Source organism: Ambystoma mexicanum, chromosome 12 (assembly GCF_040938575.1).
Source record: "Ambystoma mexicanum isolate Mex_15411 chromosome 12, UKY_AmexF1_1, whole genome shotgun sequence".
In the NCBI taxonomy this organism is placed as follows: Eukaryota; Metazoa; Chordata; class Amphibia; order Caudata; family Ambystomatidae; genus Ambystoma; species Ambystoma mexicanum.
Window position 1 is genome coordinate 259618727 of NC_090936.1, and position 22992 is coordinate 259641718.

A 22992-nucleotide genomic window follows, 5' to 3' on the forward strand; every position below is an offset into this window, starting at 1 on the left:
CCCCCCCAAGGGCACACGTCCCTCTGGGCTGAGTGGATAGTCTTTATGAAAATGAGACACCAGCAATGGGGCGTGGACCTGACTAGCGGGTTCCCAGGATCTTTCCTCTGGACCGTAACCCAACCAATCTACCAATGAGTAGAGGCATCCCCGAATGACACGAGACCTAAGGATACCACTGACCTCGTATTCTTTGGAGGCGCCCTTCAACACAGGGGAAGGAGGTAAAACAATACGCATTGTGTCTGGACATGGTTTGAGGAGTGAAGTGTGAAATACTGGGTGAATACGCCAGGAGGCGGGCAGTGAGAGCCGATAGGTCACGGGGTTGATGACCTTAGTCACCCGGTATGAACCGACAAAACGGGGTAAGAGTTTGCGGCAGCCCGGTATCGGGAGGTGCCTAGTGGAGAGCTGTACTCTGTCACCTACAGCGTAGGTGGGGGCTGCTGTGCGTTTTTTTATCGGCCGCCCTGCACATTAAACCCTGTGATTCCCGAAGGTGTAGTAAGGTCTGTGTGTGTGCATGTCTCTTAAATTCCTTATGCAAGAGGAGACAGAGGGTGGTAGCGTGGGAGTCAATTCAAGGACGGGAAGGATGCGAGGGTGTTGGCCATATAAAGAATGGAAAGGTGAATAGCCTGTGGATGAGTGAGGTGCATTGTTATAGGCGAACTCGGCTAAGTGGAGTACTTGGTACCAGGATTGCTGATGCTGCAAGGAAAGACAATGCATATACTGCTCCATGGTCTGGTTGACGCGTTCGTTCGGTCTGTCCGTCCGTCTCGGGGTGATAAGAGGATGAGAAGCGTGTGTCAACCCTAGCAGTTTGGTAAGGGACTGCCAAAACCGGGAAGTGAACTGAGAACCTCAGTCAGATACTACGATGGAAGGTAACCCAACGTGACAAAATATGTGACGAAAAAACAGATCGACTAGGGCAGGAGCAGTGGGTATTTTTGTGCAGGGAGCAAAACAAGCCATTTTCCTGAAGGAATCGACCACCACCCAAACAGTATCAAAACCTTTTACTCTGGGCATGTCTGTGACGAAATCCATAGTGACAGTGTGCCAGGGTCTTAATGGGAGCGGTAAGGGTTGCAATAGCCCTAAGGGACAACCCTTTCTGTTCTTACACTGGGCACACACAGAACAAGAAGTCACGTAAGATACTGTGTCTGTGTGCATGAAGGGCCACCAGCACCAATGCAGGAGCAGAGCCACAGTACGTTTTTGGCCGGGGTGGCCATTTATGACTGCATCATGAGACCATTCCAACGCTAACGTGCGTGTGTCAGGTGTAGGTAAGTAGAGTTTTCCCTGTATGAGCGGTAAACCGTCATGCATCTCTACCTCCCAATCTCGTAATTGTTCTGGGTGTATGGTGACCCACTGACGGATTAGGGACAGTAAATCCGCTGGAGGTGTGCATAGACAGACAATGGGCCTCATTAGGACCCTGGCGGAGAGGGTGTTACGCCAGCGTAGTGCATGGCGTACCTCTCCGCCATACTACGAGTTCCCGTAGCGCCATGGAGGTTTTCTCCGCCTGGTTTTACCAGCCGGAGAAAACCATGGCGCTACGGGACCTCGTTGTTAATTACGCCACCGTATTTTACGGTGGCGTAATTAACTCCTTCCCCACTCCCATTATACCCTATGGGGCGAAAATGGGAATGGGGAAGGGCAGAATGGGGATTGGGGATTTACCGCTCCGCCGAGGTCGGAATGGGGCGGTAAATCCGCCAACCCCCATGGCGCTATCGGCGGCTTTCCGCCATGCTTCGCGGTGCATTTAGCACCGCGAAGTCCGCCTGGGTCGTAATGAGGCCCAATGTGTTTACTTTCCAACAAGGTCTCAGGAAAGATCAGAAGGGAAATGCCCCCGGGAATACGGGAAAGGGTGTCCGCTTTACCATGTGCGGTGCCCGGACTATGTTTTATAACAAAGTCATAAGCTGAGAAAAACAAATGCCAACGGACCTGCCGACTGTTGGTGCACTTGAACGTGGCCAGGTCCTGGAGATTGCAGTGGTCTGTGTAAACCATAACCTGGTGTTTAGCCCCAAGCAAATGATGTTGCCACACCTGAAAGGCGTCTTTTACAGACAGGAGCTCTTTCTCAGTGACTGTGTTCTGGCTTTTGGCTGGGGTGAACTTTCGTGAATGGAAGGCGACTGGATGTAACAGACCTGTGGTCTGACATGATTGGGACAAAACGGCACCTAAGGCATATGACGAGGCATCTGCTTCATGGACATAGGGGAGCTCCGGATTGGGGTGCTGTAGGATGGGAGCAGTGGTGAACGCCATCTTGAGAGCTGTGAATGCGTTCTGGTGCAAGGAGGTCCATATAAATGGGGTACGAGGACTTGTGAGCTGAATCAGTGGTGCAGCAATGGCCGAGAAACCCGCAATGAAACACCTGTAAAAATTGGCAAAACCAAGAAAGGACTGCACGGTTTGTGGAACGGGACAGTCAATAACCGCTCGAAACTTGGCAGTGCTCATAGCTAAGCTAAGGTCATGTGAAAACCCCAAAAATATACTTCATGGACATGGAACAGACACTTTTCAGGCTTGGCATAGAGAAGGTTGTGTACATAGTCGGCTTAGGACCTCCCGGACATGTAAGACGTGTTCCTGCCGAGAGTGTGAAAAAACCAATATGTCGTCCAGATAAACCACCACATAGATATCGATGATATCGTGGAAGATCTCATTCATGAATCTTTGAAAGGTAGCTGGTGCATTGCAGAGCCCAAAGGGCATAGCAGTATAGTCAAAGAGACCGTATTTAGTACAAAAGCCATCTTCCATTCATCACATTTCGCACGCGTATAAGGTTGTACACACCTCGCAAATCGAGCTTAGTAAAGACCGTAGCGTGCGTCAGTCGGTCCAGTAGAGGTGTAAAGAGGGGAATAGGGTAACGATCCTTGATTGTGATATGGTTGAGGCGCCGATAGTCAATGCATGGGCAGAGATCACCTTCTTTTTTTGGCACGAAGAAGATTGGGCTAGCAGCGGGGGATTGAGATGGTCTAATGTGACCTAGCTGAAGGGAATGGTGTATGTACTCTTTCAGGATTAAATCTTCTGATGGAGAGAGAGAGTATATGCGTCCACAAGGCACGACAGCCACTGGAACCAGATCTATAGGGCAGTCGTATGGATGGTGAGGTGGCAAATGTTCAGAAGCCTTCTTGTCAAAGACTTCCAGGTAGTCATGGTACTCAGGGGGTATTTGGTTTGCAACGAGACCGACTACATGTCCTGGGGTGTCAACCTCCATCTGTTGTGGTTCGTGTGTGGACAACTGGGCTAACGCCCCGAGTGCTTGTGCTGGTGTGGTTAATAGTTCTGGAGTGGTAAGGCAATGTTCTTGGCAGAAGATAGATTCAAAGACAACTGAGCCTTGGGACCAATTAATGACAGGGTTATGTGTGCGCAGCCAGGGAATGCCGAGGATCAGACCGTATTGAGGGGTGGTAATCAAGTCAAAGGTAAGGATTTCTTGGTGTGTGTCCTGTAGTAGGAGGATTACCGGAGCTGTTTGTTGCCTAATAGGGCCTGAAAGCAATGGAGAACCCTCTATGGCTTGTACCGGTTCAGGGTGTTTCTTGTTTTGCAAGGGCAAGTTTAAAGAAGCGGCCAGTGATATATCGACATAGTTGCCTGTGGCCCCGGAGTCTATGACCAAGTGCACCTGGTGTTTGATATTATCAGCGGAAAACAAAAGAGCCAGGAGAATTAAAGGCCGGGTGGAATCTGACAAAGAAGGGGGCATTTGTGTTGTACCGGCAGGCTCGATCGTGCCCCCTGACCTAGGGACGAGCCTTCGGAAAACCTGATGTTCTTTGTTTGGACTATCTGGGACACTCTTTGACGAAGTGACCATTCAAACCGCAGTAGAAGCAAGCATTAGCCTGTCTACGTCTTTCCCTCTCGGTAGGCAATATGGGACTGCAGACACCCCCAATCTGCATGGGTTCGCTAGGTAGTTCGACAGTGGAGGGGCTTGAAGAAAACAAAGCGTTAGCTCTTTTGGACTCTCTCTTTCTTTCAGAGTGCCTGGCATCGACTTGTAATGCTAAATCCACTAGGTCAGGATATTGAGTAGGTAACAAGGGTACTACAGCAAGGGCATCTTTCATATGATCACTGAGCCCCCTATAGAAAACAACCGCCTTCTTATCTTCTGGCCAGGCCATCTTGACAAGATAGTTGGTTAAACCGTGTTATGTACTCAATCAACATGGTTTACCCTTGTGTCAGGTCAAGGAATTTTAAGTCACGAGTCTGTGCCTTGTGACGTGTATCAAACACCCTGGTAATTTCTCCCACTAGCCTGTCAAAATCAAACAGCGCAGGGCTATCGGTTTCCAATAGTGGGTTAGCCCATGTGGCGGCGATACCGCTTAAATGGGATAAAGTGAAAGCAGGCCTAGTGGTCGAGTCGGGAAAGGCCTGCGGGCGACACAGGAAATGCATTTTACATTAGTTCCGGAAGGTAGGGAATTTCCGGGGATCGCCCTGGAATTTCTCAGGAGCCGCTAACGGGAAGGGAGTGGGTATATAAACCGGGGCTGAGGCTACAGGCCCAGCGGGGGGTTCTGGTTGTGGAGGTGCATCCCCAAATTCTTCATCCGGAGGAAAGGCATGTCTTTCACTTTGTATCATGTCTAATTGCTGATGGATGGCTGTGGTATCGGCCGTCATATCAGCCCTTAAGACAGTGATCGCTTGGACAAGGGCAGCCATCGGGTCCCCGGCGGAGGTATCCATAATCCCGTGGAGGAAAGGCTTCTCAGTCTGTCACGATCTGAGGTCCACGGGATTATTATACCTCTGTCCCCAAGTACCAGTCAGAGAAGAGCTATTAACTCGCTGACCGATTATTGGGGCTACAGGTGGCAGGAAGGAACAGAGAACACCGGGTTCCGGATGACTGTAAGGGAAAGACACGGTTAGCAGGCAGGTGCAAGGTAACCACAATAAGCACAAGTAAATAGACAGAAAGAACACCTACCCTATGGATGACCTGTGGCAGGTTGGAACCTAACTGTTCCCCCTGAAGGTGCAGAGAGAGGGGTTATAGAAATATCAATGCAGTAGGTCCAATCTGGTCGGGAAGTATCACCTAAGAAGCAATACTTTGTTTCAAATGCAAGTACCTGAGCCGGAGAGGTAGGGAACAAGGCAGTCCAGGAATCAATCCAGAGGTCTTGAGCAGTTCAGGTGAGGCAGTCCAAAAACAACCAAATCCAGGGGGCAAAACCAAAGGCAGTCCAATAGTACAATCCAGGGGTCTAGTCTATTCCAGTATGCAGGGTTCCAAGGGACAAATCCAAAGAGGCAATCCAATAGAAAAACAAGGTCAGGAATCCAGGCAGTCCAAAAGCAAAACACGAGAAGCACAAGAATTGCTACCCGCCGAAGGAACAGCTGAGAAGCACTGACTGAGAGGGCTGGAGCTCTCTTATGCCGTTCTTCCGGGTCATGTGACCGCCCGCCTGGTCACGTGACCACATTCTGTGTTGTTTCTGGGTCACGTGACCGCTAATCGCTTCACGTGACCTACTCCTGCGAAGCGCCGTGCCCAATGGGTGCCTGCGATGAAGGAAGGCAGGCACTTCTGTGTGCCTGTAGGCGCCAAGGCAAGCCCCAACGCGAATGGGGGAGCAGGTGCCAGGGACACGATGGTGCCTGGCGTGCTCCAGGATGCCGGGCCGGGCCGGTACAGGAGCGGAAGTGGTCCATGGTCTGTGCTGCCGCTGAGATGTCGCCAGACCAGGTGAGTGGGAGGGGGTCCGTGGTCCATGCTCCTGTTGCGAGGAGTGCGCGACACTCAGTGTCTCACATGCAGTCCTTGCAATTCATCTGATTTTCTCAGTATCTCACCAGTGAGCCACGTCGCTTGTATCGGCTTCCCTCTGATGTTTTGTGTTCTTGAGCATGCCAGCTGCCCATCCTGACTCTCACAGAGCCATGCCACTGTCAGTTGTTCACCTCTCAGACTCTGGAGTACGCTGACTATTCAGGGCTCATTCTCTTGCTTCCCAGCAAGTTTGGAATTTGCAGGTTGCGTTACTCTTCCCAGGCTCACGTCAGCAGCAAAACTCCACTGCGTGAAGACATATTGCTCTCTCTCTCCGTCCTCGTTCTCCACATGACAAGTGTTCTCTTTTCAATCCGCTTGTCTCAGTGTATTGGTTAATTTTCCTTAAAGAGACATTTTCTCTTTCTTGTGAAGAATAGCATCCCTCAGCCTCTTCTTTGGCACAGTCTTGATGCTTGACAGGATTTGGTAGTCCATATATGCTATTATATTTACTGGTGACGGGAATTGCTCGAGGAAATGGGAGTCCTTGCACTATAGGGGGGAGGCATGGTGTCACAAGTATGACACTGGCACAAAAGGTGCAATTTGAAAACCTTCATTCAAGTTTCTGGGTTTGGAAACACTCCTACTTTGCCCTATAACTAGGATGGGAGTAGTCTCAACCATCAAATAATAAATAAACCGTCCTAGCTGAGTCAGTCAAATCAAAATGGCCTATAGTAACAAAACCTAATGCCTGCCATATCTCTTGTACAAAAAGTGTGTAAAGGAGAATATGTATGCAAAGGAAAATCAGTGTTCAAATATGAAGAATAAATGTGGCTGAGCCAGCTCTCCTCCCCACATTATACAGCAAAGAGTAAGGTTGTCCCTTTAGCCAAGATGACACACTCTGGCTCAGGTTATTAACAGACAGGCAGTTCAAAACGTGGATCGAGGTCTGTCTGGCCTTCCACGTTAAAGTCTCTCTTCCAGCTTTCAAAACACAGTTTCAACAAAAAGTTCACACTGGTCCCTCTATGTCGGGCTCAGACATTTGAAAGCAAAGGTTCACGTTGGTCTCCCTCAGTCGGGCTCAGACCTTTCCAAGCAAAAGTTCAACAAAAAGTGCACACTAGTATCCCTCAATCAGGCGCGGACCTTTCAAAGCAAAAGTTCAAGAAAAAGATCACGCTGGTCACCGTAGATCGGGCTCAGACCTTTTAAACGCAGCTCTTGCAGGAGTTCACGTCCCCAAGCTTAATTCACATCCTTTAGGGGTTCCCTTCCGCTAATTTATTACACTTCCGGTCTCCCTCAGTTGGCCTCGGACCATTTCCTAATGTTGAAGAATTTCAAATGTGCATGGCTTTTGCTATAGACATCCGCCGGACCACATTGACTTCCCTTCAGCTCACACGCTTGTATTATTTTCCCCAGTGCTTCTTGGTCTGAGTAGTTCAGTGTCATAAGTACCAAAGTTCAATGTTCACCTTTTTACTCTCTGCTTTTTTCTGGGTTCATTTTGATCAGTTCGCTTTTACAGTTTATCTTAATCGCTACAGAAATTTCACCTTTCACATAGACTTTCGAGTGTGCTACTTCCATTCGCCAGACTACTTAGTTACTCAGTATCACTGGTTTCACAGCTACCCTTACTTCAAAGTTTATTCACAGGTCTGCCTTTCTGCGTGTTTCATCCAAACACATGCAGCCTTCAATTGTGCGATATAATGTTGCAACTTCAATCTTACCTTAACACACACAGGTCTTTCATGTCCCTTGCCAACTCACCGGCTCTGTGCGTTTCTTTCTTGTCTTAACAGTTTTTCAATTCATGAGTCAAGGTTAGTACCACAGGCTTGGCCTCACCTCCCCAACTCTGCCGTTCACCCGGGAGGGTCGCTGGTGTCCTTGAAACACAATTCAGCCTATTGTCGTGAAAGACAATAGGCCTTGTTTTTCACAGCCTATTGGAGGCAACAACCTTCTGTAGGGAACTCCTGCGGTCCTCAATCCATTGCTCTCGCCCCTCGTTCCGTCACTCTGCTCCAGTTGTTCACCTTCGCCCCAAAGGTTCTGCTGTTGCTCATGTTCCATCTTGCTCAGAGTGTGTCTCTATGTTCCGCCTTTTATCCGTGTGCGGAGAGCTAATTGGTATCAGATGTGTGCACTTAAAGTCAAGTGCCTGACTTTGCCTGACCCAATTAGAAGGACATGTCCAATGTTATATGTAACGGTTAGCCCCTTTGTCTCAGCCGCCCTCTTCCTCAGCCCAGTGTTTGTTTGAAAAGGGGGGGGTTCAGATATTGGAGAATGCAAATAAATAGGATGGGTTAGGTTTACCGGAAATGGGGGAATACCATATCTCACCTCCACTCCCCGACGACCCCCACCCAGGTGATCATATGGCACTGGTCACCCCCAGGGTCTGGATCCAAAGGCGATGGCTGTGCCTTGGCCACCTGAGAGAGAGATTCCCAGGGTCTAGTAGGTGAGACACCCTTTGCTTTCTCACAGTTCCCAAAGAGGGAGTCTCTCTCAGTGAGGAGCCACTTGCCTCGACCCAAAAGGAGGGTGTTGCAGAGTGGGCTCACCTCCCTAGCCTCACAGGGAGTGGGCTACCCCTTGGGGAGAAGGGGTGAATTGTCTTGATTCATAACAGTTCAAATGATATGATCTGATGTGTACGTATTGTATCTATGCTGGTACTCTATAAGATTTTGTTTTTTATGATATGCTTTGTAAATAGTTTGACAATAACAGTGCAAGAATATGCCAGTCACCAACAGTGCAGACTTTTTGCATAATTAGTAGTATTTGATATATGTCTGCATTTTTTTTATATCTGTAACTAGGCATTCAAGTTTGAGTGGACCCTTGAAAGCTCTCTGGTAAAACTATTGCTAACTCGCTCTCTACAAAATATTCGGGTTGCACATCAACTCTATTGGTAAGAAACTCATACACCTTTCTTTCTAATGCTAATTGTGTGATTATTGTATTGTAATACTGTATGCTACACATTTGTGCTTTAAAATGTTGTGTGTGTTGCCTTGTTTTGGTGACTTTTATTAGGGTGACCCAGGTGCCCCCCACCCAAGATGCAGTGAAATTTAAACCTACTGGGGTGGTATTGAACGTATGCCATGGTGTCCCCTACAGCAGGCCAGGAACTATCACATAGTATCTGCATCTCTGCCTGGCACTATCTTCTGACCAGTAAGGTGTTTGCAATTATCACAATTCAACATCTCCTTGCACAAATCTGTATTTCCAGAAACATAGACTACTATTCCCATAATTAATTTGCAAGAAATGTGGAAAACCCAGCAGCCCAATCCAGAAACTCTCTTAAACTGTGCTATATGCACACTGATTTCACAGTGACCGGAAGAAGACAGACACATTTTAAAGGACTGCAACACTCAAAATGCTAGAGCAATGACTCTGCTCTTGTTTCCATACAGAAACTCCCATAGTTTGTCACCCTTGCCCCCTTTCCCACAGTCCATGCAGGAATTTTCACTAACCACATCTGTGACTGCTTGTGTGCACCCCAATCATATGGCTTCAATCTGGGTTTTCCCCTTGTCAGCTGTCAAAGGTGGCCTTATTAATTTACAGAATCTTTGAGACAGTTGAAGGATTTGTATTGGTCTTAGACCAGTTGAGAGAAGCAGACAGTCTGAATATGAACAAATTGTTCAAAATATTGATTATTAAATATATATTGCAGCAGACTGGAAAAGGGGGGAATGGGAATTACTAATGGGAGACCCTCTCTCTCATGTCTAGTTCAGCCCTCTCTCTCTCATGTCTAGTGCAGGTGGTTCGCCCTTGCCCGGGTGCTCCTCAAGCCAAGTATAGTCCCTATAGATCGGGAACCCCCACTGCTTAAGATTTTGTTTACCATTGTCGTGATGGACTAAATGGAAATGTCTTATGCATGTAATTTCCCTCTGGGAACACTCTAGGCTGTCCATGCTTTAAGTTCACCAATCTGATGTAACTTAAGTGCATTTCAGTCCCCACTTGGTCTTATCTATCCGCGCTCTGATCTTCCTATGTCTGTGTTACTTTTCCTTATTTCCTTTGTCACAAGGAGGCCCGCCACAAAGAATCACGCTGACTCTTAAAGAGCGTCCAAGAGTGTTTATTGAAATACAAGTGGTCAGAATAGGCATGAATCTCAAAGTTCTTCAGGGGTATTTGAATTTTTTTGGAACTCGCACTAGGGCTGGCCTTCTCTCTCTCTGCTCTGCCCCGGTCGTGGTTCCCACCTCCCTAACCAGATGTCCCTATCAGCAAGCCCAATCTGTCTTTTTCTTTTCTCTTTCTCACTTCTGGTGTTTTTCCTAATTTGCTGGATATCTGACTCCCTAGGGAACTTCTACGTCTCCCTTGCCTATTCTCACTTAGTATTCTCAGGGAGTCATGAGCGGTGCCTTTATTCGCCTTGTGTCACACTCGCTCTGTGCATACAGTTTCACACCTGTGATTGATCCCTTTTTAGTCTTCCTCCTCCCACTCCCTTACTGAGCCTCCAGGCTCTCACTCTGCCTTTCCACCCCCACCCTTTAATCTTACTTCCCTCCCCAAACCTTACTGTTCCTTGCAATCAAGCTCTCTGTTACTTTATGACAATAGCTACTCCCATACACTGTCACTCTCCCACTCTCTCTATTCTCATCTTTCTAAACTCCCAGGGATATTGAGCCCTGCTCACCCCCATCTCTAGTCCCTGGTCGAACCCACAGGGCACCCAGGGATATGGTGTACTGCTTACCCCTTTAATACTGACTTCCACTCCTTCACTCGATAATCCCACCACCTACTATCTTTAGTCCCAACAACTACCTCTGCCATTACTACCCCTCCACTTCGCTACTCTTACACCTGCTCTACCTCAACTACTTACACACTGCGGAGGATGCAACATGTGTAAATTCACATTTGAAACAGCAATGGTTCCCTTTGGTCCACAAGGTGATCACGAAATCCAGTCATTTATCAACTGCAACTCCAAATTTGTAGTGTACTGCATTATTTGTGTCTGTGGTCTTAAATACATTGGAAGTACTATCAGACCGCTCAAGATTCGGATTCGTGAACATCTGGCTACTATTTTTAGTCAGGATGCAAAATATCCTCTCGCCAACCATTGGCAAAAATCACATCAATTGGACTGTAAGGATGATATTCGTTTTGTGGGATTATGTAAAGTATCATTGCCCCCTAGAGGTGGCAACCTAACCTTGAAATTACGACAATTGGAAGCTTAATTAATATTCAAATATCGAACTGTATACCATGGACCAAATCTGGATCATGAATTTGCTACCTTTCTTTAAATCATTGTCAATTTATTGATTGTGTAAACTGGTGCCTTTATGAACTCAGTATTTGTGGCTTCCCATGTTTATATTGGCGTTGATTTTCAGCAGCACGCTCTCAAACAGTGCCTTTAGTCTCAAATGGGGTTCACCCCTTCCTTACGACCCCTTTAACAAATTCCCCTTTTTCGTCCCCTTGCATATCCAGTCTTAAATTGGTAATTCTTTTAAAATCTTTTTTAGGATTGTCTTAACAAGATCTATGAGCGCGGATCTACATCCAGAATGTTTTTAATTCGGTTTTTCTCACAATGCAATTTGGTGGCTTTGTGTTTTTCAAATTAATCTCTATTTTTGTAAGTTTAATTTTCAAATGGATTTGGTAATGTATTTAGCTCCTTATTGTTCGTTTCCAGTAAGCATTAATGCGCACAAGCCACGCTGGCTTACACTTTTTAATCTTTCTAACAAGATCTATGAGCGCGGAACTACATCCGGAATGTTTTTAATTCCGTTTTTCTCACAATGCAATTTGGTGGCTTTGTGTTTTTCAAATTAATCTCTATTTTTGTAAGTTTCATTTTCAAATGGATTTGGTAATGTATTTAGCTCCTTATTGTTCGTTTCCAGTAAGCATTAATGCGCACAAGCCACGCTGGCTTACACTTTTTAATCTTTCTAACAAGATCTATGAGCGCGAAACTACATCCGGAATGTTTTTAATTCGGTTTTTCTCACAATGCAATTTGGTGGCTTTGTGTTTTTCAAATTAATCTCTATTTTTGTAAGTTTAATTTTCAAATGGATTTGGTAATGTATTTAGCTCCTTATTGTTCGTTTCCAGTAAGCATTAATGCGCACAAGCCACGCTGGCTTACACTTTCTATTCTTGCTTTCTAACTCACCCAACATGGCGGCCGTAATTTAGTCATTATGTGCACAAACCACGTTCTATCTCTCACTGTTCTATCTCTCTTTCTCTATCTCGCAGCTCTCGCGCTGGAATCATTGTTGCCACTTTCCTACGGCCGCTAAAGTAAGACGTTCTTGCACAGTCCCCTTGGTTTATCTAGATACAACTCCAGCTCATCACATAAGTAGAGCAATCAATTAAGCAATCATTACTTTCTAATTTACATGCATTGTAGTTTCGTGCCATGTTAGATCGAAGTACTTTGTTTTTCAATCAGGTTTTACATGTTGCTACAGTTTTTACTCGTATTTAATTCACTAACTTTAACATAATAACACAAGCTGTTGCGATTACGTGACATTGAATTTCTGATTTGTTTTCTCCTAATTCTAGCCTTACCGCAATTGCGAGGCATTTAGAGGTATGAATTTAATTAACTAATTCCTACGTTGTTTAATGCAGACTGATTGTGTATATTTGGCAACCCTATTTGGTGTTTTATCACAGCAGCATAAATCCCTGGCATTGTCCTTTCTTCTGCAATCAGAAGTTTCCTAATTGAAGCTAAGGTAATCCCCTTTGGCAAATGTTTCCCTCAATACAAGTCTACAATTTTAAAAGACTTTGTAGGCCCTTTGGTTTTTGATTGCGCTGTTGGAGTCACTTACATCTTTTAATTTTGCATTATTGTTTTCTCTTTTTGTTTCCTTTGGTTACTGAACATTCATCAATTTATGACGGAGGGAGGGGTTTGAGACTCCCTGCACAGGATCTCCTTGGAGACCCATGTCGCACTCTGGTATGATTGGCTTTGGTGACTGTCCCGGCGGGACAGACACCCTGCTGTGTGATTGACAGCCAGGCTGTGTGATTCGGGGAAAAGTGCATAAAAGGCAGGTCTCTGGGGCTGGAAAGGCAGAGTCGCCACTGGATCGAGAGAACCGAAGAGAAGCTAACAGAAGAGGACCTCTACCACAACTGAACCTCCTGGTGAAGCGCTGCTGCGGGTCCGAATCTTCAAACTTCGACGACAGGGAAGATCTGCAAGGAATCTTCTCCCCTTGAGCTGGTGGGAACAGCCAGTTCGCCAAACTGCAAGCCAGGCATCCCTCCTCTCGTGAAATTTGCTGTACAGAGCTACAGTGAACTGGATAGCCAGGAGGATCGGACCCTGCTTGGGTTTTAAGGAGCGCACCTTTTATTCGTTGCCGTGCTCTGCTGCTGGTTTCTTCCCTGGGCAGTGCAGAGCCCTCAGTCCGACAGTCGCTTCAGGAACCGTGAGCCTGCAGGACCTGCCAGGAACGTCTGCCTCAGCTACAGGATTCTTCTGCTCTAAAGGTACTGTGCTAACCAGGTTGTTCGTTTCGTCCAGCCGCAGTGAAAGTGTGTGAAATCTTTCGCCAATCCGAGGGCTTGTCCTTCTTTATTCTTTAAAGTAACTTTTCATCCGACCAACTTCGTTCTGAACTCTTGGCAAAGACTTAACCGCAAACTACTCTGAACTGTGTGATCCTCTGCAAAGACTTTGCTCCATTGACTTTGGGCCAGGCCCCTTTAATTTGATTTCCTCGCTGAAGTTCCATTTTCTAGATTGCGCTGTTTACTTAGCTGTTGGTGCTGCTCAATTTCTGCCTAACTTTGTCTTTCCCTCCCTTTTAAATTGCTGGAGTCCCATTTTGCTCACTCTTCAGAATCTATTGGGTGCGGTGTAGTGTATTAGTATTGTGATTTTTCAACTGCTTGATAATAGTGAAATGTTTAATAACTGGTATGTAAATAAATGCATATTCTTTTACTCAGAAATCTTGAGTCAGCGTTTGTTTGAATCATAGTAATTGCTGCCCTTTGTGTAACTATTGATACTGCTCATTTTACTCTTGAGATAAGTCTGGCTGCTCAGCCATCGCTACCACTTTACTGTGTAGTACAGGCTTGTACCAAAGGTGAATTTGTACTGTCACTTGTAGTCTTAATTGTGTGTGGTGTTCCAAAGGATACTGCATATAATTCTGCCTAACAAATACATCATGGTTTCTCAGTGATTTTCATCTGGACCTTAGTTTCACATCACGTCCCTCCTGGACATTGGTTTCAAAGTAGTTTTGCACTTTTTGATAATTAGTATTTCTCCTCCATCATCAGAATCCTTGTCAGGCAGCTGATGTTCTTCAGCCTCCCTGCAAGAGGTTGTTCCTCAAACCTGAGTGTTGCTAGTAGATGGCCTCTTACTTCAGCATTGTAATTTCCTGTAGGTAGGGGATCAGTGCAGCACCCTGCCTGGTTACCTTTTTCTTCTTTGATGTGTTCAAGGTGTGGATGGCATGCACCACGGCATACTTAACATGTTTACAGAGTCTCCTCCACAGCGTCCTCTTCTCTTCCGTTTGGTCATCACAAATCTCCCTTTCTTTTGTTATTTATATGCAGGTTTAGTTTAACAAATGCACTTTTAGCATAAATCACCTATGTTTCCCATGTGTGTTACCCCTCTAATGCCTAATCATTGTCAATTATGTACATTCCTTCTCAAATCATTGGGTTGAAACATTTCCTAAAATATTTAACCACTGCTATTATCAGCGATATCTTATCTCCTCTAAGCAATGTTCTCCAACAATTGTCTGGTGACCTGACTTTGTATCCCTCCAGGAAGCGTCCAAAATAAAGAGATTTCTCATCAGTTAAGCCAGTTCAGCTCACATAGAGGTGAAATAAATCCTCCACTGAGTCTTCCATTTTACAAGTCCTGTTTTCCCCTCTCTGTCCAGCTCTAATTGATGGGACCTCTTTTGTGTTGCATATGTTCAGTCTTATCCTCGGGAATTGCATTCGAATACCAGGATCTGGACATTTTTTCTTCTTACCTCCTGTGCCAAACTACGATAAAACTTGTATTTGCTTGCTTCGTCGATGGTGGTGATCCAGTCAAAAGCCCATAATTTTTTCTTGACTTTATTAGGATTGGACAGGAGTTCCTCGACAGTCTATACCATCTCCATAATTAATGACCTGCAGTCAGCAGCCCATTTTGCCAGAACATTGTTTGGCACTCCTTCTAGTTCACTTTTTATAAGGTCTAGCATTGGTGGCAAATTTTCATTCATACATTTTCCCCAGAAGTTCAGTGATTTCCACTCTGCTGAAGCTTTCAAAGATGATAGGCCCAGTTCCTTTCTAATGTTCTGGATTGGGACTGATTTCGGGAGGCAAAGAGTTATTTTCCAAAAAGGCCTTCCAGCCTGGCCCAGTTCTTTTGGGCATCACAAGTAGAGCGTCAGCTCCATATGTCAGAGTGTCAGAACCGCCTTAACTTTATAAAACTTGATTAAGGGTAAGGTACTTGAAGTAGTCAACCGAAACAATTTCCACGCTCCCCAGTCTTCACTTAAATATATTTTTCCTTGTTTTTGCCCCCCTATCAGTGTCATGATCTTTGTTTTGTCTATATTTATTTGCATGTTATTTTCTCTGGCATAGTCTGCCAATCTGTTCAGCTGCCTTTGGAGACCTATTGCTTTATAGTCGAGAAGTACTAGATCATCTGCGTACAATAGATGATTGATTTTCACCCTGCCTCTCTTTGGTGGAAAACATTTGACTTCAAACATGTACTTCCCTAAGTCTGCAATGTATAATTTGAAAAGATCAGGGGCTAGGGGGCATCCTTGTTTGACGCCTCTGCCCATGGGTATCTCTTTGCTCAGTGCCCGGTTGCATTCAGACAAACTCTTATGGATGTCAGGATCTGGTCTGTCTCTAGTAACCCCAGCCCTTTTACAGGGAGACTTTCCTTCCGAGAGCACAGCCTGCAGAGAGCAAATAATACAACTGACAGGCTAGGGGCTCAGGTGAAAAAGCAGGAGCAAACAGAGCTAAAAGGAGGGAAAAGACACATACATTACATTAAGGTACCTAATCAGTAGCCGTATGCTAGTCAGAAACACCTCCCTCAGACAATACCCCAACTCCTACCTTTTTTGGTGTAGATGAAGACAATGAGCCTACTTGAGTCCTGCCAAGGAAGTCCCAAGTGTACAGGTGTACCAAAAGATCAAGTGCCAGGAAGAATTCCAACACGTCTACGTACCTCAAGGATACCTGACCCAAACGGCATGAGGGCACAATCTAGGGACCACCATGGTAGTCCGGAATCCACAGGAGAAGATCCAAGAGGAAAAGGGTCTGAGTCAAGGACAATGAAAAGCCAAAAAAAGAAACCAAGAATATCCAGGTCCAAATGAAAACCAGTTCAAACACAAAAATCCAGAAAACAAATGCAATCCAGGGCAGGGAAGAACTTGAAGTACCTTGAGGAAGAAGATTGGAGAATCTCAGGAGAGTGAAGCAAGGAAGACCCTGCCAAGCATGAAGAGAGCAGGCAGTTCAGGGAGAAGAGCTGAGTTCAAGGGATGCCGGGTAATCAGTCCAAGGGATTGAAGTCCCGACAGACAGACAAAGGCAAGGCAAAGGCAAAGTCCAGGGAAGCAAAGATCAAGGACATTAGGAAACCAGGAAGACACACAAGCAACAACCACAGCAAGCTGCTTGCCGGGTGGAACACAATGGTTAAGGAGCGCCGCCTGGCAGGTTTCCATCGCTAAAGTACTGGCAGCTTCCGGGTTGTGTTGGCGGCCCTAACATGTGAAGCGTCACATGAATAGAGTACTGGGACTTCTGGGAGCTGTAGTTTGGGGCATCCGGTGTGCCGTGCGCTACCCCAATCGCCATGGCGGCCGACAGTGTTGAGGCAGTGTAGCACAGGATTACAAGGGTTAGTGGGGAACAAGCAGCCCATGACAATGGAGGTGCCCGCGTGTAGGCCTCTAATTGTTCCAGGAGGTCTACGGGGCAATTCCTAAGTTCTAGTTTGTCCCAAAGGCATTGACTGCTGATACTGTCAAACGGCCTTTGAGAAATCGACAAAGGTCAGATGGATCTTGTGCTTCATTTTCAGGGCTTTAGATTTCAAAATAGCCAGAAGAAGGGGAGACGTTCCTAAGCCCTTTACCAAACCTGACTGAAAGATGTCATTACGGTTTTCCTTCTTCTTCCAGTTGTTTCATCTTTTCAATAGCAAGTATGCGTACAGTTTTCCCATCACATCCAGTAAGGCAATTAGGCGGTAATTTTGAGGGTTGTTTCTGTTGCCATTTTTGAATATAGGAATAACATGTGCCATCTTCCATGAAAAGGGTATAGTTTTGGTGGACAGCACATTATACAACACCAAGCACAAGAAGGTCACCCATTCGGTAGGATTTTCTTTACGGGTCATATTAGATAGTCTGTCAGGCCCTGGAGCCCTTGATATGTTAATGTGTTTTATCATGGTCACTAGGTTTGCGTGATCATAAGGGAGCATCCAGACCTTTCATGATATCACAGGGTTTTCTGTCTTGAATGGTGTTTCCCTAAATAGATTTTCAAAAAATGTAGTTCATTTTGGTCTGTCCCTCGATTTATCTGTAGATGGTTTTGATTTGGCCAGTGGACTTAAGGAGGCCCCAAATTTCTGCTGAGAATTTCTTAAATAGGGCTTTCATCATTTTTTCTGCGTCTTGCTGAATTAAGACGCGCTTGTGATTAATAAGCCACGACTAGTAGTTGTTTTTTACCCTTTTAATGTCTTTGATCTTGGGTCCATCAAATGTTTTTTCCAGGACCCACAGTTTCTACCTCATTTCATGTCATTTTTCGACTAATTGACAGTGTATAGGAGAAGTTGAAATCTCGTCCCCCTACCTCCTATATATTGGAGGCCTGAGATCGTACCATGTTTGACACCAGCAGTAGTGCCATTACCGCAGCGGATATTCGAAAGAAGGTATCCACTGAGAAAACCCTATCGAATACATTCCCGAAGAGACGACAATCAGAGGGAGGAACTCCCTAAAGGAATATGGAAAGGAGAGAAGAGAGAATCTAGTGACGTCACAAGAAACATGCGTGACACACCGAGAATACTGGCTGAAGAGAATGCATGGATCTTACAGAAACTGAAGTTAAGAGTCGAGTCATGTGCAAAATGAAAATTGCACGTCTGCGAGGTGCTGCAGAAAATCAACCGTTTAATAATTGTACAGATGCTGAAACGCAAGTAGACTAAGTCATCATAGAAGCTGGCTATTTGTAGTGAATAGATTGCAGGCGAAGCCGCTATTGTATAGGAGCTGGACATCGGTGTCATGAAAGTAGTAAGCCCGGACCCATGGAGAAGAAGTGCCGAGAATTGTGTCGCAGCAAGAATAAGCTGATATGTTGGAAGCGTCTGGCGAGGCTGTCTGGCCTTGTATCAAAACTGAAGCAGCCAAGGTCCATTATCTATTCTTGAAAGTAGTTAATGTGCGAAAGCTGAACCATCCATTGATAAGGTGCAAAGAAAGAACACCAAGAGTGCCAAAGATGTTTTTATGCGAAAATCATCGAGATCCTGAGCGAACGTCTGTTGATGTTTGTTGTAACATCCCTTTTTTAGATAATTGTTAATAAAACAGTACCTTTGCCATCTTCCTGAGTTGGTTCGATTATTTGGACTCAGAATTACTCTGTGATCCCATCCATTGCACGGTTAAAGACCTTTTGGTGTACTTCTGCTGAGAAGGGACGGTGGAGTCTCATTGTTGGATGAAAAACCGCATGGATTGGGGTATAATTAATGCTAAATCCAGGGCAGTGGGTCTTACTGTCATGGGATCTTGCTGGGTAGATGGCGATTGTTTGTTCCACCACCCCTTTTGTCAACTTTAACCTACATCCCTTATTTACCATATCTACCCTTATAGGCTATCCATATATGGGCTGGTGCATCTCTGAGAACCATGATAGTATAGTCTTAGCCAGTTATAATCACTGGCTTTGGCAGGTATTATTTCAAAGGAATCTATGTCCTTTAGCATGTCTCTGGACACAAAGATATAATCTAGCACCGACGATTGTGTTCCCCTTTTCCAAGTCGGGTGACACCGATTATTTTCTTCGTGAAATACGTTCAAGATGTGAAGGTCTCAACTTACCATTACCTCTAGCCACAGGAGGCCATGCTGTATCTGCGTGTTTCCAGGGCCCAAAGAATCTCCTACCATAGTACTGTCTGCCATCAAACAAGTCAAATTTAAATCCCCACATAAGATGATTGAAGGGTCGTCCACGTTGTATTCTTCATCAATCACTTCTGCGATTGTCTCGATCTTCTCCTTTGTGTCCAGACTCATAGGGTTCTAATAGATGTCAATTAAGGTTAGATGTCTCTTTCTCATGTCACTTTTAATTCTCCTCTTGCTTTTGTTTATCAAGATAGTTTGTTGGATATAGGGTCTTTTGTTTTTATAGCTGCTCGTAGTTAGATCACTACTAATTAAAGTTAGGAGTCCTGCTTTAGGGCGGCCAGTTTCTCCCATGAGTGCAGGATTTATGAGCATTTCAAAGCCGTCAAGGCAAGGTTCAGATCTCAGCCAGTTTTCTTGAAGGCAGATGAAGTCCAGTTCAGCCCATGCTAAATCTACCTCCACCAACAAATGTTGAAAACCTCTTGTATTCCATGAAGCAAGAAATAGCTATTTTCTTTTGTGGGACTTAAGGCTCAGCTATTGGATTGCTTTAGGTGTCAATACAGCTTGTAACCAGGACCAAGAGTCATTCTTCTGAGAACCATTAAGGGGTTTACGTTTCAGTTTGATCTTTCTCTTATGTCCTTCTCCCCCTTCATAATTAACTGTTAGCATTAAGTTTGACTTTGATTTACTTTGAGTTATTTCTTATGACCGTTGCCAGATGCCATGCCTCTGTTTCAACTGGGTCTTCGCGGAGGGCTCTCCTCTGACACTGTGATTTCTGTTTGTAGTCTTTCGTTGTGTGCATCCTTGAATTTGGATCCATCCTCCCACACCCTCTCCTTAAGGTCATTCAGGTCAAAGCCCAACAAGAGAAAGTTTGCCACTGAAGATTACCACAGTTGAGCAAAGGTGCAGGTGTACAAGATCCATATGGTATTCTCTTCTGAATTTTACTATAGGAAAATCATCTGTGTTCATTTGGCACAGTTGAGGTATGAAGTGGCAGAGCCTTAGCACATTATATCTGTTAAGAATAATGTCACCTTCTTTATCCACAACTTTTTCAAGCCTTAAACATCTTGCAAAATCTTTTTCTAGTTGTTTTCTTGTATCACATTTGACCCTTGGTCGGGTCTCCCTCTATATTGCGGGCCTGTTCCTCTTCTGAAATGCATCCCCTTTCATTTGTGTAGCTTTTAGCATCCAAGTTTATTGGGTTGCTTGACATTTTCTTGAGGTCAGAGTGAATTTCCCTCCCTATGTTTGGTCTGTGCTTCTTTCTTGGGGAGGTATATAGAGCTCTTGGGGATGGACTGTGTTTATTATAGCTAGGAGATTCCCTTTTATTTTCTCTTTCCATTTCTCGAGCTCTAGATTTAGCAGTCGTTGGATCCTTTTTTCCTGCCAGTGTTAGAAACGGTGTGTCCGGATCAGCTTGAGTGTTGAGGGTAGGGAGTGGAAAAACATCTGTTTGTCCCATCAATTTGATGGTCAGCATGTATTTCAATTGGACCGTCCAGTTCCTCGCTCATCGAATAAGTGGATAAATCCAAGAGTGGATTAGCGGGAGACTGGATCACGGCGGCTTCCGTGTCGATTTGATTATATTCCTCCATCGTAATTGATGGTTGTTTATTTTGTGTTTTTCATTTTTGATTACCCACACATGTTTTTTTCCTTTAATGGGAGCAACAATTTCTTAATGAAGCTCCTGGAGTCATTTCCTCTTGCCTTCTGTTTTAAGCTGGGATGTGTGTTTAGATTAGGCGCCATCATTTTCCTCTTCTGTTCATTTTTTACAAACAGTCAGTATGTGTTTTCCATGTTTAATCCCTTGGCTGACTCCAAATACGGGCCACTTTCCGTTGTTACAGTAATTATACTTTGCTCCAGCCTCTCTGCTGTCAGTGACTCTCCCATTTCTTCTGCGTCCCCTTGGATGTTCACTGCCTGTGCATCCATGCGTTCCGCACTTGGTTCCATCCACTGCAATGTCACCCCAGTGGTCTCATTTTGTACAATTATTTCTGGGCTCAGGATGGTTTCAGGCGACGTTTGTTTTTCTGTGTTTGATCTTCTTGTGGCATTATTCACTAGTAACGGATCATGTTGGTATATCTCATCGCCTGATTTTCCTGCTGCAATGAAGCCCTCTATAAAGATCATCTTAGTGTGTACCATCGCCAACAAAGTGGTTTGGTTCGCTAATGTTTCATGGATTTATTAGTAGAGTTTCATGAAGGGTGCCATGGCAATGGGGACCACTGACATTTGGCTAAATGGTTCTTGTCTAGAACGCCTTGAATGTCTGTCCTCTGTTTTCCTGTGGAGGGTATACATACAGTCTTTCCATCGAAATAATCTCCATTGAATCATTAGCCATCGAAAATTCATTCATTGAAATGCTTTTCCATCGAAACGCATACTAATTGAATGAATTTCGATGGATTTCCAACTCAACCATATCTTTAAAATAGATGTATGGTTGTTTGGCTTGGAAACTCAATGATTTGAGGAAAGGGTTCATTTTTGAAAATGGAGGTTGTGGGGGACCCCTGGGGGTTGGGGGAGGTTGGGGGGGTCCCCCACAATAAAGAATAAACACCACAAGTTAGAGGAAGTTGTCCATTGCTGAAATACTTTATACATTTCAGCACTGGACAGCTCCCTCTGACTTGTGTAGGGGGCACTTTCATTTTATTTTCTAGGACTGGAGATATTTATTTTATTGGGGGGTTGGTGGGACAAACCCATTAAAAAATAAAAGTGCACACTATATAAGTTAGAGGAAGCTGTCTAGTGCTGAAATACATTGCAACTGTATTGAATAGATTTCAGCACTGGACAGCTCCCTGTAATGTTATAACGTTATACATGTTTCATCGACTTTCCATGCTAAAAATGTAAAGTGTTTATATAACGAAACCATATTCGATGAAAGGGTTTCGATGCATAAACACTTTGCACTTTATGTGGCAATTCGATGAAACATCTTTCAATAGAAAAGATTAGATGGAACCAAACCCTCAATGGAAAAACTTTGATGGAAAGTCTAGTAACCCTGTGGAGTTGGTTCCTAGCTTTGTTTGGGGATCTTGCTTTTATTTGGGGCTGATAAAAATGGTTTACACTGTATCTCAAAGTGCTGTTTAAAGCTGTATTTACGTGACCCAGTCTTGGAGTTGTATTTAATTCTGATGTCGCAGTTATTTGTGATTCTGGTTTTGGCTGCCTTCTGCTAAATCAAACTGTGTAATTTTGCAGCACAAATTATCAACAGCTTCCTCAGTCGTTGTACTCTTCAGCGGGTCACTGGTCATCCTAATTGCCTTGTAGCTGGTCATGTTCTCGGCTATATTACTGCTTGAATTTAGTGTGTTAATCCTTGTTATCAGGTCTGCGATTTCCCGCTGTATAGCCATGAGTGCGTGGTCATGGTTCTGGTGTTTTACAGCTACACCGCCTATGATGTTTTGAACCTTCTTCTTGTCGAGGGCCAAGACTTCCTTTTCCATGTTCATGTCAACTTCGGCAGACAACTCCCAAAACAATACCTCCAGTTGTGAAGAGTTTGAATTAGTTCCTTGTATTTTTTGAGGAGTGGTCCTCCCCCCTATTGGCAGAATTTGGGAGATAATCAACATTCTAGGTACAGGTATATATGTAGTTCGTGTGGCCACCCATAATGAGCCTTCTAATAGTTTGCCATCTATTAGTTTGCCATCAACATTGATGGCAACATAAACAAAGTTGCTAAAGAAGTTAAAACCCTCAGCGTCTATTTAGACTCCACCCTCTCACTCAAAAAACAAGTAAATGCTACAGTTTCCACCACTGCAATGAACTTATCAACGCCTGCAAACCTTT

At 44.8% G+C, this 22992-nt stretch overlaps 1 protein-coding gene across 1 annotated transcript in view; it reads left to right on the top strand.

Annotated features, from left to right (window-relative positions):
• The window catches only part of PIK3C2G (phosphatidylinositol-4-phosphate 3-kinase catalytic subunit type 2 gamma), a 3221975-nt gene that overhangs the window by 1955082 nt on the left and 1243901 nt on the right, over positions 1–22992 (top strand). Inside the window, exon 18 of the mRNA XM_069628394.1 lies at positions 8683–8777. Coding sequence (XP_069484495.1) covers positions 8683–8777 — 95 coding nt within the window. The remainder of the gene's footprint in view (positions 1–8682; positions 8778–22992) is intronic.